Below are 18,651 nucleotides of genomic sequence, written 5' to 3'. Positions count from 1 at the left end.
TAACCCTGAAAAACATTTGATCAAAACCAATTGGAGTCACAGCAAAGAACAAGCAAGCATTCTTCTTTAACAGACATGAACTTGGCATTCATTTCTGCAGTATTGCAGTACTTATACTGATGAAAAAACCCCAGACAGACATGTTTGTTTATTGCTTTGGTAACCTGTATGAGGTTGGTACAAGTGCAACACCTCTGCAGGTTATTTAAAAAATGCAGCAGACATCTTAAAGCTTCTATGATGCTCTGATAAGAAAGCTTTAATTTAATATGCCAGTGTTCAATATGTCAGAGCTCAAATATTCTCTCAGAAGAAAGCTTAATGCACATGCATTATTAATGCACTATCTGAGGGAACAGATCTATTGCAGTGGAATCTGACCAATGTCATTAGTCACAGAGTGCAAAGCAAACGTGAAAATACAAATGATAATGGGTAAGAGGACACTTTGCACCTACCTTGCGTCTTGTACTAGTTTTCTTTAAAATTTAGAAAACCAATGAGCTCTGGACGCAATTTATGTAGTTTCCCTAATCTAAATTGTTGTTCACACACTTACCAGGTTTGATCATCATTGAATCTCAGGATTATTTCTTCACTATCAGATGATATGTTCTGTGTCCCTTGAGTTGCAAGGTGTGAATTTATGTTGAATTGAAGCAGCAATTTTTCATAAACATGTTAGACTCTACCCGAGCTGCTGCACAAACTCTCTAGTGACCCAAAACAAAGTACAGTGTAATTAAAACTAAAACCACTATTTTTTGAAGGCTGTACAGCTTTCATGTCTGAAATCTTTTATTTGGGTATTTAAAAGAAAAATCAGATTCATTAACTCCATACAATTAATGCATAGCCTAACCACTATAATGAACCTGTTTCCCACTGATTTTTCAGGCATTACTAATTAGACATGACATTAATATTGCTATTTCAGCTATGTCAAAGCAGCAACTACAAGCATAGTACTTCAGAAGGTGAAATTTTAACTGTTCCTCTGCCTGCAAGATCTTTTCATAAATTTCTCAGTTTGTGAAAGGCAATAGTTGAGTAAAGCCTAATTAAAAGGTGTGCTACAACGCTGTTGCAAGAGACTTCATAATATTGGTTCTGTGCATCTTGAAATCCAGCAGGACTAAAGCTAACACAGCCCTGAGCAACATAAGCCCTGCAGAAGACTGAAGCCAAAAATCTCTATACACCTCTTCCAACCTAAATGCTTCTTTAAATTGCATTTATGTGTAAGATGTTTCAATACTCAACTCAAAATTGCTGGTAGTCATTTTTACAGTGGATTACAAAACCCAGTTGAGAAAGGCTTAGTTTAATTAGGAAAGTGGACAACATAATGACAAAATAAATTCAGCACAAACCAGCATAAGATACTACATGTCATATTACACTAATGGATTCAAATATTGTCAGTGGGAAAATATAATCTGCAGCCTTTCATGGGAAAAATCTCTGCTGTTGTGGTGATGAGAACACACACCTGCCTCATGCTCTGCTGTGATCAAGAAACAAACTACACATGAAGTATTTAGTGGATGGAAGGGAGTGAGTGTTAAATGTCAGCATGAGATAGATGTAGGAACAATCAACATATTTTCTTTCACTATTTCTTCTATCATCTCATGAGAAAATAGAAGAATTAAATTCTTCCCAACAATGATGAGAAAAGCAGTTGCTCTATAATAAGTAATTAAGCCTTGCAATTAGTCGGCCAAGTACCAATATAACTGAGGTACATACATAGAATATGTACATATGCATACAACAGAGGAGGGACACTTCACCTTTCAAGAAATATTTTCTTTTTATAAAGAATGGTTACCATAAATTCATTGACATGAATATCATAAATATAAAATAAAAATAGCAATCAACACTCCCACCTTTTAGCATAAGCTGAATAACATGAAAGTATTACATATTTGTTCTGATTCTTCTGGTGTTTTCAGTAGAGGAGGAAAGAAATTAGACAAGATGTGCTACTAGAAAATATAAAATATTTGTGTCTCACACAATCAGTTTTTGAGGTTTTAAATGACCTAGTTAAGGCAAATAAACCATGCACTTTATCACATTGGTGACAAACTTTTGTTTAATACATGATGTCTCTAATTTGGCTCAATGTGAACAGTAATTTGGCTGCACACTTCCATCAGTATTATTCTGGACATGGAATGACTTAGCATTTAAACCAATGCTATTTGACACGCTAGACCAAATTTAAACATTCCATGGCTGGTACAGGAGTCTTTGCTGCACTATGTTTGAAAAGATGCTCATTTACCCTTGCAGCTAAAGGCTCATCCACTGCTACGAACAAGAACAAAATAGCAACTGCTCAAGTTGGCCACAGTCACAGTTAAGCCCCACATCTCTTCCAAGGCAATAAGCAGGTTACACCCTCCTGTGCATGCAGAACGTGCATTCACAGCAGTGAGAGAAGAGGCACATCAAGGTAGAACTCAGGCACTGGCAATGATAGCTCCTCTTAAAACATCCTCCAGTGGATTCTGACAGACAGCTTTAGGAAAACTTCTCCAATCCACCAACCAAAGTTTCCACTTTTAGAGCTTGACTGCAATGTTAACTATGCTGCCCCAGTGTCCTGCTTCAGTTTATTGTGATCTAGAAAATCCAGTTCTCCAAAAGAAGCAGCAATTTTGGGTTGTACACTAAACTTTTTTTGGGGAGCCATGGGTAAATTAGCAGCTGTGACTATTACTATGTCTAGGTCAACAGCATCAAACTCAGTGCAGCTAGACCACAGTATCATTGTTGTATAAGGAAATGCTGTATGAAGAGACTTCCAAGAACACCCATGAAATTCTTAGGAGAAAAACAAATTGCGCTGTTTGATATATTATATATTTTCTAAATAAAGCAATAGTCTCAGGAAAACAGCAAACACATACTGTAGGAACAGAGCTGCCATAAATAAAAAACAATAAAGAAATATAATAAATAAAAACAATTTACTCAGTTTCCTATGACCAGTAACCCAGCATTTCCAACCTCCCTCAAAACAAAACTCACCACACACTACACTAACAGAGCTGACTAAAAGGTAGAATATTTTCACAGGTTTTTGAAATTAGCTTTCCAAGAGAAATTTACTACTCTGAAAAGTAACACTCTGGAAATAGCACTGGGGTTTCATCAAGCCTTCCTTTAGGGATTTTCCATACCAAGTATGCCTAATGTATTCCTGCCCTCTGCACCTAAATCAAGTCCAGCCAGCAAAGCAGTGTTCTCCTCTATTTCATACTTCATCAATAAACTCCTCATATCTGGAGGCAAATACTCATTTCAACAACACCAGCATCTCAACAATAGGTGCTTTTTCAGCAAATAAACTATCATCACTGTTTCATACACCAGTATAAACATCTACATTCCCTCTTTCAAAAAAAGAGAAATTACAGCCTAGCTGAAATAATTATGCCTCTTAGTCTGTTCTAGTAGCAACAAGGTTAATTTTTACTTTAAAAATTATAAGAGATCCTAGTTTGTTCTCTTATTATGTTCTTAGATTAACACTTGCACAAACCTGACTTCAACACACTGCTATCCCAAAGGCATTGAAATTTCTGCCTGGAACTCAGTAAACAATATCATTTCTGATAATCAAAACCCAAAGTTATTCACCCCTTGAATTGTGCTGGGTTTGCAGTCTTGTAAAATTTTAAATAATGAGAAGGATTTTGCCCATGGAAGCAGTAATTATATTTAATGCAATGAATAAGAGCACAATTTCAATCACAGCTACTTTTCAGAGCAGAAAAGTTAATCTACACTGTAGACAATGAGAATCCTGAAAAACTACAAATGAAACCAACCAAGTGACCATTCAACACACTTGGCTTAGTTTGTTCCTAAATACCAACTCTTGTGTCTCACCATGCACTAGATGATCATCATTGCTACATGCACCAAGGAATGTTTTGGGAGAGATGCTGAGGGAAACACGCAGTGAAGTCAAGGCCATGTAACAGAGTTGGGGATAAGCAATGAGAACTCCAGAAAGGAGAAGACAATAATGCCATTGCACCATGTTGCACCTCAGCCCTGATCCTGCTGCTCCAGCCCCAGTGCCTTAACCACACGGACAGAGGTTAAACTAGAGGTGTGGCTGTACAAGAAGGACAAACATCCATGCAAGGCACCACCACCCATTTTCAAAGACCAAGTCCATCTGCCAGAGAGGAAAGAGTAGCACATGAACTTGCCAAGCATGGAGGTTCTGCCTGCTCTGCTCCCACAGGCCAGCAGCAACCATAACCCCTGTGACAGAGCCACATTCCCAACAGCTGAGCAGTGCTGGCTGGTGCCCAGCACTGAGTGAGGGCAGAGCTGCACTCACACAGAAACACGAGGAGGGGCAGGGGAGAATGGTCCTGCACACAAGCATAGACATGGCTGGGAAGAACTGGGGAAAAAATCATAGTGCTCTTCCCACTCTTCTTAGCTCCTTGCCCGACATCTGGTTTGTTTGGTTTTTTGGGGCACTGGGCCAGGATGCCTGAAGGGTGATAAAGAGTCACAATGCTGAAGCTGATAAGTCTGAGTGCCTCACTTCTCACACACATGTTAAGTAAATATAATTATGATCTTGCACAAAGCACAGCAGGGAGAGCAGAGGAACAGAAAGAGGTAGACATGCAAATAAATACTTCCTTCCATCCCCAATTATGCCACCCAGAAATTTTGGCCAAAACACATGTCATTTTTGCTTCAATAAAAATCAGCAAGATGGGAAACCTAGTAAACAGGCTTTATTGTATCTGTCCAGCTCACCTTCCATATATTTCTAATATATGGATTAGAATGATATAGATGATAAGTGATATGATAGAATGATATGATAAGTGATAATGATATAACAGAAATATATGTATATGATGTAAAAATCAAAGAAATCTCCTGCCAGAGTGGCTGAGGCAGATATGCACTTCCATATATTTCTGTTATATCATTAACACTTATCATACTGAGGTTTTTAAAAATTTATACATAATTTTTGAGGAGGTTTCACTCAAATCAGCTCATAATAGCCTTTTTCCTGAATCCACACCCCTTTACAACCACATCCAAACCCACCATTGCTAATCCTGTGTTCACTGGGAGTCTCTCACTCCCCCTCACACTCTTTCTTTCCATAAAGTAAGCATCACCTGTCATCCAAATCCCTGGTGCATGCTTTAAATTTAATCACAATACCCAAAGTGTCAATAATCATGTTTGTCTTTCTGACAAGAATCAGAAATGGAAATAAAGTTCATGCTGCATAACAATAATGTAATCTGCAGTGCTGCAACTGAACACTTTTCAATAAGTCTAATGCAACCTCCTCTCACTTCTAAACATAAAAAGGAAATCAGCCTTTTGAAACTAAATCTAATATGCCAAGCAACTTGATTCAGCTGCTAACTAATAAATTAGATAAAATCCCCAGGAAAGATGCCAGCATCCCCCTCCCAAACCACCAGCATCACCTTTCAAAAACATACTTCAATTAGTCAAAATTAATATGGGATAGGAAAAATGTCACTATTCTGATAGATATTTATTGTTAATATAATTATTATTTCCCCATGGTTGCTTAAGACAGCATTACTAAAACAGTTTTAGCAGCAAGGCTGGAAAATACTACATAGCCTACAGTGCCCTCTTCCTTTTCCAAGAGGAATTTCAGGGAAACACTGTTGAAGATGTCAATCAGTTGTTTCTCAGAACATCAAATAAAATAGATAACTAGACTGTATTAAAACATGAAAAAATTTCAGTATAGTTTAAGCAAAATCCTTACATGAGTGATGAATGTGATTCTACCTTAACAAAAATATACTTACAGAGCCATCTGAAATTGTTCAAGCCATTTTTTCTTTAAGTCTTTAGTTTTGCAATAAACTTCTAAACCATTTTCACCTTGGATATGAATGAGGTAGAAGCCATAAGACCACTGCATAAGAAGATTGGTAATACAAAAGTCATCAGTTATGAAGAACAGAAAACAGGGGAAAAACTCTAAAAAATAACAAAGCATTTGTATATTCTTTAATTCATTAATTTTGGGAACAGTAAGACTACTTTATTGTGTTCTCTTAGAATGACTCACTCAAACATTTTAATTACCTCAAAATAAACAAAGTTGAAATCTAAATATTCACTCCAGCTTATATTTAAAATTAAAAACATCTTAAAGAAATTGTATTTACATTTTTAACTCCCACAAAAGGCTTCAAATTCTTGCTAAAAATAAACCTTTCATGCAAATTAGAAACAAATACTTACCTTCTTATTTTCTTTATCAGTAGTAGGGTTATTTGTAATTTTGTATTTCTGAAGATCTATTATTTCCTTCATTTCATAATTATCGCCTCTCCGTTTGCAAACAATGACAGCTAGATCAAACAAGAAGATATGCCTATGAAAATACAATACAGAGATGGTTAAAAACACTCCAGAAAGCTAACACCAAAAAGGCTTAATTTACACACTTTTGCCAGTGGCACTTTAAATTTTGAAGATGAAGAACTAAACTACTGGCTAATAAAACAACCAACACTGAAAGTTCTTCTGAGTACTTAAGACCAACTCCCTGTAAGGGACTTAGTGATCTTAGACAATATTACAATAACTAATTTTCCATTCATCACTTTGCACATGCACTTGGTCAATGGCAGACAGGCTCTGTGAATGCCCAGTGGAATGGAAAGCCCCCAAGAATCAGTGAGCCAACCTCCAATCTAGCAAGAGTTACTTCACAGGTTTTCAATAGCAAACACCACAAGTTATGCCATCACCTGTCTTGCCTTGCACGTTTGTCTAATGTCGTTATCCTTATTTCCCCATCACCTTGAGGTCTGCCATACTGTAAGAGGGAATGGTTCTGAAATAGAAGTAAAATGTTTGATTCCATACAGCAACAGTGTGAAGATAACAACACATTCCAATGTTAGCCCACTCACTCCTTTTACCCCAATAAAGGACTTCTCAGACCAGGAAACATCTTTTCATCACTAACAGAAACTAGATACTATAAAGAATCAGTCCATTCTATATTTGTCTTCAAATGGGAAAGGTTTTCCCATTACAGAAACATCTGAGAGTCACTACACACACACAAACATATTTAATTACCAACACTCAGAATAGCAAGATATATGTACTTTAACATGCATGTCATTCTAAACCAAGCAAAATATACTTAAACATTATCAAGAATATTATAAACTCCTAGGAAATGAGGACAAAATAGATCTATCGATATGTTTGATCAAAAGTGATTTTAAATTACATGTAAATTTAAAAATCACGTACCAAATTCTCTATTGATAGTTGAAATTGTCTAATTTCCCGAAGTGTTTCATTATCTCTCTTTACTTCATTTACATATTGAGCCAAGTCCTAGAGTATCAACAGCAAAAGGGAGGAAAAGAATAAGTTCTCTATAACAGACTGCTGTAATAGATTATTTTGACAAGTTTATTTCTAATGTTGTCGTTGTCTTATCTACATATTTAGTAATTTCTTTTGAAACTCTCTTTAACGTTCAAGAATTAACAATATGCATGCCTAAATAAAGAAGGAAAAGAGTGTCTGCATATCCTCAATAATCTTTACAACACTGTTCATGATATCTATTGGAACATGAACTTACTATCAAGAAAGAGGGAAACAAGTAATGAATTCTTAAAAAGAGCTGATTTTTTTCTCAATTTCCTTAGCGTTTTATTTTCAAGATTAAAGATGGAAATGGAATTTATGCAGCTCTCTACTGAAAAAGCAGTCAACATCAAACCTCTGAGGTAAATAGGAGGTAAATAGAGAATATAGCAGAAAACATATATAAGGCAGCTCAAAAGCAGAATGTAAGGTGTAAATTAATCAAACCTGGGTGTCTATAATCTATGGCCCCAGTAGGTGGATCTTGCTCTTACTGCTGCACAGCAGAGAGAAGCCATTACACAGCAGATTTTAAAAGGGGCTTTTGAAGGGATATACTACCTGAAGTCATGGGGTGAGATCATTATTGTGCCCTTTACCAGAACACGTACTGTACACATTTTACTAAAGCCTTTAAAATGCTCTGAAGATGCCTGAGTAATAGTGACAATTTGCTGGGGCTTCTGTGTTTATGGCTAGAGATGAGGAGTGAGCAGAAGAGGTAATTGGTAGGGTCAGGAATGCTGAGAGCAGCAGTTGGAAAAGGCATTCTGATCTTCCCAAGTTGCTTTTACAGTATCCCTTCAATATGGTCACAAATTTGGAGGGTGGGAGGAAAACACATCTTCTCCCTAAGATGTTTTTAATCAAAATCTATGAATAGCTGCAGTCATTATGTTAGCTTCCCAAATGGATCTGCGCAGGATACATTCACGTCATTCTTAAAAGGCTTGGGTTAGCAATTAAATAACCTCCTTTCTTGCTGCCAAAAGAAATCCAACAGCATCATGCTTCCAAGAGTTTTCTTTCCTGGGGGCTACTACCACTTTGCTAGCAGTTTTTCCAAAGACGTTTTCTTTTTGTCTCTCTTGGTGAGACACACCAGGGTTTTTAGAAGCTAAACACCAGTGCTACATTGTTATTTTTACTACAATACCAGGGGCTACAGTAAATCAGAATGGGAACAATGCTGCAACCTTAAGGAAAGACACTTATATCTCAGGGGTTTGTGGGTTTGGAGAGGGTGAGGGTGAGATTTTGTGGTATTTCGTTTGGTTACAGCCTGCCAGTCAGTGACTATCTGCCATAGCCACTCTGGCAGGAGATTTCTTTGGTTTTTACATCCAACAGACACCAACAATGAAGAAAACCAGCAAATTGGAAAGAAAAAGCAGGGGTGAATATAAAACAGAGTTATTTTCCAAGCCAATTAGCAGCAACCAGGATGCATGGCCTGCAACTAGATGGATGAACACTGTGCCATTTCTTTTCAGGCACCTCTCTGAGGGAAATTATCATGGTGCCCATCCCTCTACATTCACTGCACAAAAATGGATAACAAAAAAAGGGAACTAAAAATCACATTTGTGAGCTGGTTTGTGTTCCAGGCATTCAAGGCAGCCGTAAAATATGAGATAGCTGTGTGACCCAAAACTAACTTAGTCTGACTTCAGCATCTACTGTGGACCATACAGATTACAACAGGAGATATAATTTATGTCATGTTGGCTCCTTTCTCCACAGAGAACTGAAAAAACTTCCCAATTCCAGTACATGAATGTCACCATTGATGCCATGAAGGCAACTGAAGCAGACCCGTGCCTTGCTTCTGAAGCTGTGCAAAGCACATAATATATTACCTTATGCACAAGGCAGCACAGTTATTCTATAAAGCATTTGTTTGTACCACTTGCAGGTGAATCTATAGTGAAAGGTACCCTACCTCCAGAAAGATACTACTGCTTTCAAAGGTAATGCCACAGAGATCATATTAAGATAACAGAAAAAGGTCTTGTAAACAAAGACAGCTCTCCATCTCACTGGGAAATGACTGATCTTGGTTCAAATTGACTTACAGCAGTAGAAATACTCCTAAATTTCAGAAGCAAGACCAACATGACTGAAGCACCTGTTTTTCAGCAGATGCAAAAGTAACCCAAAATGGGGAAGATCCATTTCACAAGCCCTCTGCTGCAGAAAACTACTGAACTTGTTTCCCAGATTTGAGCAAAACCCTCAACTTTATACTTGCCATGACATACAAAGCTCACAGGAACCTGTGAAAACATGTTTGAAATGTTGTGAAGAACATAATCTCCTCCAGGAAATAGAATTCTGAGTTACCATTCTAACCACCACCAGACATATATACTTCACCCCTTCAATACTCACCTTCATTGCATCAAGTGCCAGCTTTAGATTTGCCTTCTCCATGGCATCAGTAGTGTGTTTTACCAGCTCCTGTGGACACAGCAGTTAGAACTTTCCACCCACTGTTTGTCATTTTTATAAATTGAAATCATCATTGCTCATCCCCGCCCCCAAAAAATACAGAAGCCAAAACCAGAAAACACAGCCCAAGAAGAGGCATTTTCATGCCCAGAGTGAGCAGCCCATCAGTGAGTGCAGACTATTGCAAACAGTTAATTGGCAAGTGTTTAGGAATGATTGCTGCACAGCCTAAACACTGACTTTAGCTGCTAATGAACCATCACAAGAAGTGAATTTGGTCTGTCTAGCACTTCAAACTTGCCAAATCAGATCATTACTGTATGTGCATGCTGGAAGCCCAGGTAAACAACACTCAGGTTCATTTATACATTGCTATATGGTATTTCATCCTATTCCAAAGCATGCACTTGTCCACAGACAGGGATCCAGGCTGGCAGTAAAACTTCAGCTGAAGTGTGCACAGCTTAAAAGTCACTTTCTCATCATACCTAAGAGGATGCTGACTCAAAAAACATACTGAAATCAAATTTACATGTTCAAAGAATTCTTTTAACCACTTCCTATATGGAAAATACAGAGTCTTTTTGGGGCCTTATGAAGTAGAATAGCAACCTCTTGGGGAAACAGGCCATTTCTTCTTTATAATTTGAGACAATAATTATACATTTCAGCTCAGATAACTTAGTAAAATCATAAGAAATTGAATAGTATTTTTAATACTCATATTACAATTAATAATAAATAATTAGTACTTGTATTTGCATTGCAATTCTAATAATTTACTCATTTTCTTTCCAAGTCTGTAAAATATTTTTCTTGTACAACAGATATTGTTACACAGAGCATAGTGACATTGTATATCATCTTTCCACAATATACAGGTTGACTATAAAAATCATGAGTCATATCGCATAAGTTTTTTTTAAGAAGTTGTACCATTAATTTTGGTTTTTTCCAATTTTGCATTGATCAATATATTGATGACTCATTTACAGAAGTATTTCAAAAATTTAATATTACAAAATGCATATTGTTCTGCAGAGTAAAAATTATGCTCCATATATAAGTAGTAGATCTTTTTAAAATGACATTTTACAAGCATCAGCAGGTTGACAGTCTAATATAGTAATACATTTCTTCTCAGCTGAACTAATGAGTCTCCTGGCACAGCTATCAAATTAAATTTATAAGACTCTCCACCCTTATTACAGGACTAACTGCAAAAGCTAATGCTTTGTGGGTTATAACAAGAAGCATTTCAAAATAAATATGGCTTAATTGCAATTTATGACAGCGAAGAAGTATCTTAAAAGTATCCTGTATGTATGGCCCAGCTTCCTATTTTGGAGGGTAATGGTTCACATTTCCAAGTACCATGCTTATGGTTTGGTACTACTAACCAATTTAAACACACCAACAATAAAAGGTCCAGAGACTGAGGAAACAATCATGTTTTATTTTATTTTTCCCAGATATGCTTTAGCTCTAAGGAATTATCTCTGGGAGAAACCCTGCACTTGACTCAATTTTACTTCTTAACAAATCTAGGGAAGCGTCAATCACCTTCCTTTGATAAAGACATTTGGCTTTCATTTTCACAACCCACTGATGATAAACAATCACAATTTTTCTCCCAGCCCCCTTAAATTTCAAAAATAAAATACCTGGAGCAGTAGGTGATATTTCAGCACTCTTTGCATGGGAACCACTAAGAGATCCCGCAATGTAAATTTCCCATTATTGGCCCTCTTGGAACATTCCTAGTTCAAAGCAGAAGAAAGAATAAGACGATAGAGCTAGAAAATAAACCTATTCAAGTGATACATATGAAAACTCAGTGACATAGAAGCAACTATCTTAAGCTTGTGACAAATAGTAGCAACAAAATGAAGAAAAACAGTTGATAAGGCAAAACCAAAAAAAGCAAAAGTAACCTGCATGTTAGTTACATGTTCTCAGATGTTTCAACATGCATGAGAGAGTAGAACAAAGGCAACAGAAATTAGGCATTCCATACAGCTGAAAAAAATATATATTCCTATGGGGGGGCAAGGGGAAGCAGAAGGTAATCATGGAAACTACAGGCCAGTCAGTCTCACTTCAGCACTTCACTGCAAAACCCGCAGAGCAAGTCCTCTTGGCATCAATATCTGTGCACATGAGGAAGGTGCATGGGAATATCCAACATGCATTTACCACAGGTAAGTTAATACCTGACCTATGTGACTAGATCTGTAAATGGGTGGGGACAGTCTGCCTTGAATTTTCCATGGCTTCATCTCTCACGGCAGAGTAATATCCAGGTTGGGATGTTATGCTCCAGGTCTATGAAAATCTGACCGCATTATGAGGCTCAAAAAGTGCAGTGACTGATGTTTCCTGCACCCCCTGAGGGACAGCTGCAAACAGAGCTCTTCAGGGCTCTGTCCAAGGCCCCCTCCCCTTCAGTGCCATTGGCCATGACCAGCAGCAGAAGACACAGGACAGCCCAGCAGGGCTGCAGGCAGCACAGCCCAGGGTGCAGCTGGCACCGCTCGGGGCAGGCTCAGCACAAAGATCACATGAAGGCAACCAGGCAAAGATGAAGTTCCTCATCCCACAGGCACCAGCCAGGGACATGCTGACCCTGAGGGCTCAGCAGACAGGCAGCAGCTCTGCAGAGAGCACCATGGGGTCATGGCTGACAACCCTGAGGCCATGGGACAAGGGCTTGTGCAGCCTACAGGCCCCTCCCAGCCTGTTGATCCTGCAATTCTATGTTCCAGCTGAAACACACTGATAAATGGAAGGGTACCACTGATGGTCACTTCCTAAGAGAAAACACTAACTCTGCTCATGTTGGGGCAAAGCTCCCTTCACTTCAGGATCAGGAGGTGCGCTTTTGTACATGCAGCACATTTTCATTTGATCAGAGGCTCCAAAATAATGAAGGCAAACACATAGACTCATCAGTCCAGCTAGTTTCATCATCATAAAGGTTTTGACTTCAATGAAAGCAGCACATAGTCACAGAAACACATGGTATAAGGTGTATACATATATATACATGTTAAAAAATACTGATACCTCTAACTTCAATTTAACATCTTCTTTTGTCTTAGAGATATTGTCTAAGCATGATATTGCTATCTCCACTTGACTGCAGTACTGTCCATAAATAACCAACCTAAATCAAAGCAAGAGAAAGAATGAAAGGAACATTTGTTTATTTAACAACAACCCTTGATCATTTTTTCACAATCCTTGTTTCAAAAGGAGCAGTGCCTATATAAGCAAGGATAGAATTTAACCATGTGTTCAATGGACAATATGAATGAATGAATACTATTCAGGAGAACAGTTTTGCTCTACTTTCAAAATAGTCCAAAATCATTGCATTTTCCTTTAATAGTCACATATATACAAATATGTTCTGATAAACACAAGATTCATTAAAAAGCAGCAAAATTTCTTGTGAACAGAACAGTCTATAGTGTTTACAGCAATGCAGACTTCCAAGGTTGTAATGAATAAATGCTGGAGCACAGGCCTAATAGGATTAATTACAGCCATCCTTTAAAGAACTTGTAGGTCCAAACTCATCTATCTCCAACTTTTTCTATCAGGTCTGAGCTCTCAGATCAAAATAATAGTGTATGAAATCTCAAGAAATTTTCAATAGATGTCAAGTGAAGCAATGCTTCCTGAAGGAGCCTGGTTTTACAACAGGAATTTCTTGCCTCTCTGTGGAGGGCTTCTTTCTGCTAGTCCCAGCACCAAGAGTGCTCCCCCTTCTTTCACCTTTTCATCTATTTCTTGAGTTGATTTCTTCTGTATGCTTCAAACCTTTTTTGGTGGGTTCCCATGAGCCTTCCACTGAAGTGTCCCAAATTTATTTTTCTCTCACCTAACCTTTACCCTTTTATTTAATTCTTTTTTTCACAATAAGGTGATGACAATGATTTAAAACTTATAATTTTTGATTACTTTTAACCACTGTATGGTTCAGACACTGCGTCAATCTCTGTTCCTTTCTTTTAATAATATCAACTTGGTATTTCTTCTCAGTGTCCTTTGTTCCTCTTTTAGTACACATTTCAGAACAACTTTAGGAAGATAAGCATTTGCCAGAACAACTCCTCGTCCCCTGATTCCCTCCTACAGCAGCAGAAAGTGTAACAGCCTGGGAAATAACCACGTCCTGCTCCAAACCAGAGGCTGAGACAGTGGGTCTCTGAAGGCAGGACTGTTTATGGGCAGTTTGGGACACCCTCCTCCCTTGGAAAACTGTCCCATCTAGCATCCTTGGGATGCTGCTGTCCAATTCCTCACACGCTAATTATTACTGCAATAATCCTCCTTCACCCTGAAGCAAAGCCAGTTAGCTCTGACTCTGCTCCCAGAAGGACTTAATTTTCAACCAAATCCCAAAGGTTACTTTAAGGGAGGTCAGCAATGTAGCCAACAGAACAAGTGTTTTCAGCCAAGTACCACAGGCACATAAATTCATCTGGAGAGTCCAACAGCTGTTCAGAGCTGGCAGAAGGAACAATATGAAAAGGTGGGTAAAAAATTGGCAATTAGCCCACAGGGTTTGGCATGTTGCCACAGCCATCCTGTTATCAGCTTGGCTGCTTTTCAAAGCTTGAAGGCAAAGGGTGTTTGCTTTACTATCACACCTCTGACTCAGGGTAAAGCAAGACCATAGTCTCTTCTCTCTTTCACATGTGCTGCCTCTTCTTTCCAGTTATGACCTTTTCTGGTTTTTTTAATCTGAAATATCCCTAATAAGTACCCTTTATTTTATCTCTTAAACAATACTAGTACGTGTTACAAAACATCTAGGATTATGTTCATGGGGAAAAAAAAAGTGTAAAATTTAAGTTTCCTTAAAAATATATTTGTTACCTGTCTAAGTAGAAATATTGCCAAAGCTGGGCTAACAAGAGTGAGGGCTCATAAAACAATAACTGGCATTTTGACTTCCAACTCAAAACACCAAAACTAGCTTGATAACTTTGAACTTAACCCTGTTTCAGAAACATTCATCAAATAAAATTACAGTAAAATACCAAACTGAGCACATATCAGCACAATTAGTAAGAATTCTTAAATCTTACCTTTCCTTGTAGTTAATAAATATTTGATATAGGTTCTGATCATTTTTGTTAACAATGGAATCATTGATGTCCTGTGTAAGATTCCTGTGAATTTTCACCAAATCCTTAAAAACAGTAATGGGAAGGGGAAAAGCTTTGTAAAAACAAAATGGCTTAAAGCTTTGAATACAAAAATAAATTATATTATGTTTGACTCATTAATTTCAATAAATTGGAAAGCAGATTATTTGAGAGTAGAATCTAATTTCAAGGTTTGGCATATCTGCCCTATATTGCAACAAGAACAACTAAACTCCAAGAACTACCTATTAGAGACTAATTTATTCTAGCTTGGAACGTGCACTGTTAATTCACCTTTATTTTATAATGATAATTTTAAAATTAAGCAAGTCAAGTAAATGCTTTAGTGACAAGCTGAAGTAATGATTCTTGTCCCTGAGCTGTGAAAAATTAGTTCTGTACATTACATTGGTCGATTAGTGATGTCCTAATGCTAAATTAACTGCAATCATAATGAGTTTCCCAATACAGCACGCAGCTAATGTCTGAGAGAAAATATTGCAGAAATATTTGCTCTTTGATTACTGTTGCAACTCTCCTTGCTTATACACCATCATACAGAAACTATAAAAGACTGCATCAGCTTCAATACTGTATGGACACAGTCAGAGAATTCATAAGAAATTAAGTCAAAACAGGTTAAGAAGTTTTGAAATCTGGGTAACTGTAAGTAGTAACAGACCATTGGAATGAAAAACAGGCCTGTTCAAGAGAGCAAGCCACTGAAGATGATTTAATTCAAGAAATTATACACTACAAAAATAATATTCAACATTGATTCGTGAATTGAGTTAAAACATTTCACTTCACACTGATGAAAACTAACAGTACATACAAGGTCAACCACATCACTGATGAGGGTGCAGAATCTTGAAACAGATCAAATTTAGTTGCCAGCAACTGTATGGCCTTATCTTCAGAATCTTAAGTTGCAGTACACAGACATTATTACAGAAATGCTTCCCAATTAACGTACTTGGAACAGGAGCACTTTTTCTAAGGAGTACACAGGGACTCAGCTAAGCAATACCCCTAAAAAACAGCTTAATGCTAAGGGAACAATGGGTCTTTTTGGGTTGCCATCTCTAATTCAAATCAAGTTTTAAACTAAACTAATGTTAACATCATTTGAAGTTAATGAATATTCCAACACTTCAGTATCTGTTACACATACAGAGAGAGAGAGAGATGAAAGTATGTCCATATATATAATTCACAGGCATGCACAGGTGCACCTATAAGTGCATTTATATGTGGGTGCACACATAGATGTACATACAAATGCATGTATACACAATATAGACAGACCTATACAGATGCAAATATAAAGCCATACATTAACTTAAAAGAACAGAACTTATATGTCTGCCAATGAAAGGCACTCTCTTTAGACTGGTGAGTAATTTGGGGTAATTGGTTTTTTTCTTCAAAATGAAGTATTTTGATATCAGCAAGCATCTTTTAGAGTCTATTTAAGGAATATAACATCATTTTAAGGAAACAATCCTTCACCACAGCCCCTTAACAGAAGAAAATCCATTCTGTTCTGAGAACACAGCACTTGCTCTTCACATCTCACTTTGCTGCAGAGCTCTGTGTAACAGCTATTTTTAGTTTAAAGCAAGCTTCCACTGCCCTCCAGCCTTCCTGCTGAGGAACTGCCACACAGACAAGGTCTGAGCAGACAAAGCATTTGCAAATATTTTTGGCTTAGCCAAGTCCTGTATTTCTTTTAAGGTTATTGGATGCCTATGAAATGCTCCTGGAGTTGGAAATAAGCAGCACCTTCTAACAGCAGAATACTGAATGCTGGTAACAAAAAGCAATACAAAACAACCAAAATATAAGCTCACTATGTGTCTCCCTAGTCTAAAATATACAGGTTTTGTTCTTTTTAATCTTCTGTGATCCCATGCAATCCTTTAACTAGTAGTGAGTGGGCTGACCTCCCTGCTTGTGCTAACAGCATTCAAGCCCTTTCTGTACCCTTGTGCAGTGTTTCCATTGACTGGAATTAGGTCTTTGAAAAAAAGTCAATATGCCTGGGCACACAGAGCCTTAGGAAAGAGGTTTACAGTAACTTAGGGCACATCATGGCTTCATTTGCAATGAGTAAGAAACACTAATGCAGGACAGAATATAGATTTGTTTTCAAAAGCAAAGGGATCTCTGTGGGGAGCTGATGTAATTCAAGAAGATAAGTTAGTTACTGATATCTGTGACAGTGTTTTGGACTCATATTTAAAGTGGAAGACATGACAGCAATCAAGAGGCAGAGTAAAAACTTCAGTGAGGGAAAAACATGGCAAGGGGTCAGGTATCATCCGCATAATAACTGTCAGAACTTACCTTCATCAGGATGATGCTGGAACAGCAACCAAAACATTTTTACCAACAGGCCAGGTTCTCGCAGAATAGAAAAACACCTCCTCCTATAACCTGAGAGCCTGTTGGACATGCCAGGTATGGCCAAACCAGAGGTGATATTTTACAAGCAGTCATAGCTTGATGTGGCTCATGGGCCACACTCTGGGGACCCCTTCTTTAAAAAGGCCTCATAAAAGAACATTGCTTTCATTTGTCTGGTTTGAGAGAGGCTTCAGACAATTTCTTTAAAGTTTGACTGAGTAAAGACATGCTGATCTCTTATCAACTAAAAATACATGTAAACTGTCATACTGTTTTGATTAAGCTGAAAATAAATTACACAAAGTAGCAATCACAGGCACCACTATTGTTTCAGTCAAATAGGAGGTTTCCTAGATGATTCACAGAGGATTTCCTTAATCCTTTCCAGCACCCGATTCTGAGTCCAAAATTGTGAGTTAACTTTCAAGTGTGTTCAATGATGTAGGAGCCAGGGCAGCTACAAGGAATTGCAGAGCAGCTACAGATAGTCAGTACACAGCGACAGGTAACTTAGCAGTCACAACTTTGCACCATCATTAAAATATCAGCATTTATTAGAAGATAATCCATTTCTAGAAATTATTAGCTTTTAAAGATCATAAATACTGCAGTTTATAACAATTCACTATCTCACATGCTAATCATATTTATCTTACCTTATTCCCTCAAGCAGGAAAAAAAAATTGCTAGTGTACATCTTTTTTAATGAACTAATATCCACATAAACACACCATGCATTGTATTTCAAAGCATCATTTTGTGCAGTAACACGTTTAACACCAATATATCACAATCAGCTATGAACCTCATGTCTGTTCATTAAATATGTAATTACTCACAGGAATGTTGATGAAAACAGTATCAAACTCTGATGCTGACAGAAATCTTTTCAATGGCACCATGAAAAACTGAAAGAAAAATTATATATACATTGGCTATTTTAATTTATCTTCTAGACTGCTATAAAAATGCATGTTATAAGTCTGTAAGCAGCATCTTACTTTCTCAATCGATTCCAGGGTTTCAGTGTACTTCTCTTCAGTTTGCTTTATTTCAGCAAGACAACAGCTTCTTATGTCATTTTCAGGACATTTCTGCAATTACAATGGAGTCAAGTTTAAGTCATTAACAGGCACCTAATGGATAAGAAATGGTTTTATTTGTTTAGAATTAC

General features: G+C 37.4%; 1 protein-coding gene across 2 annotated transcripts in view; it reads right to left on the bottom strand.

The window, feature by feature from the left end:
* VAV3 (vav guanine nucleotide exchange factor 3) overlaps positions 1-18,651 on the bottom strand; it is a 147,698-nt gene that overhangs the window by 71,108 nt on the left and 57,939 nt on the right. For both annotated transcript variants that reach the window (XM_077182118.1, XM_054638054.2), the window contains exons 6-15: positions 18,479-18,571; positions 18,317-18,385; positions 15,009-15,112; positions 12,976-13,075; positions 11,574-11,669; positions 9,850-9,918; positions 7,333-7,419; positions 6,816-6,901; positions 6,304-6,436; positions 5,862-5,971 (exon numbers count right to left, since the gene is read on the bottom strand). In XM_077182118.1, the coding sequence (XP_077038233.1) occupies positions 5,862-5,971; positions 6,304-6,436; positions 6,816-6,901; positions 7,333-7,419; positions 9,850-9,918; positions 11,574-11,669; positions 12,976-13,075; positions 15,009-15,112; positions 18,317-18,385; positions 18,479-18,571 (947 nt within the window). The remainder of the gene's footprint in view (positions 1-5,861; positions 5,972-6,303; positions 6,437-6,815; positions 6,902-7,332; positions 7,420-9,849; positions 9,919-11,573; positions 11,670-12,975; positions 13,076-15,008; positions 15,113-18,316; positions 18,386-18,478; positions 18,572-18,651) is intronic.

Source organism: Agelaius phoeniceus, chromosome 8, assembly GCF_051311805.1.
Source record: "Agelaius phoeniceus isolate bAgePho1 chromosome 8, bAgePho1.hap1, whole genome shotgun sequence".
Taxonomy (NCBI): domain Eukaryota; kingdom Metazoa; phylum Chordata; class Aves; order Passeriformes; family Icteridae; genus Agelaius; species Agelaius phoeniceus.
Note: the sequence above shows the minus strand (reverse complement) of the source record. Positions and strands in the feature narration are given on the sequence as shown.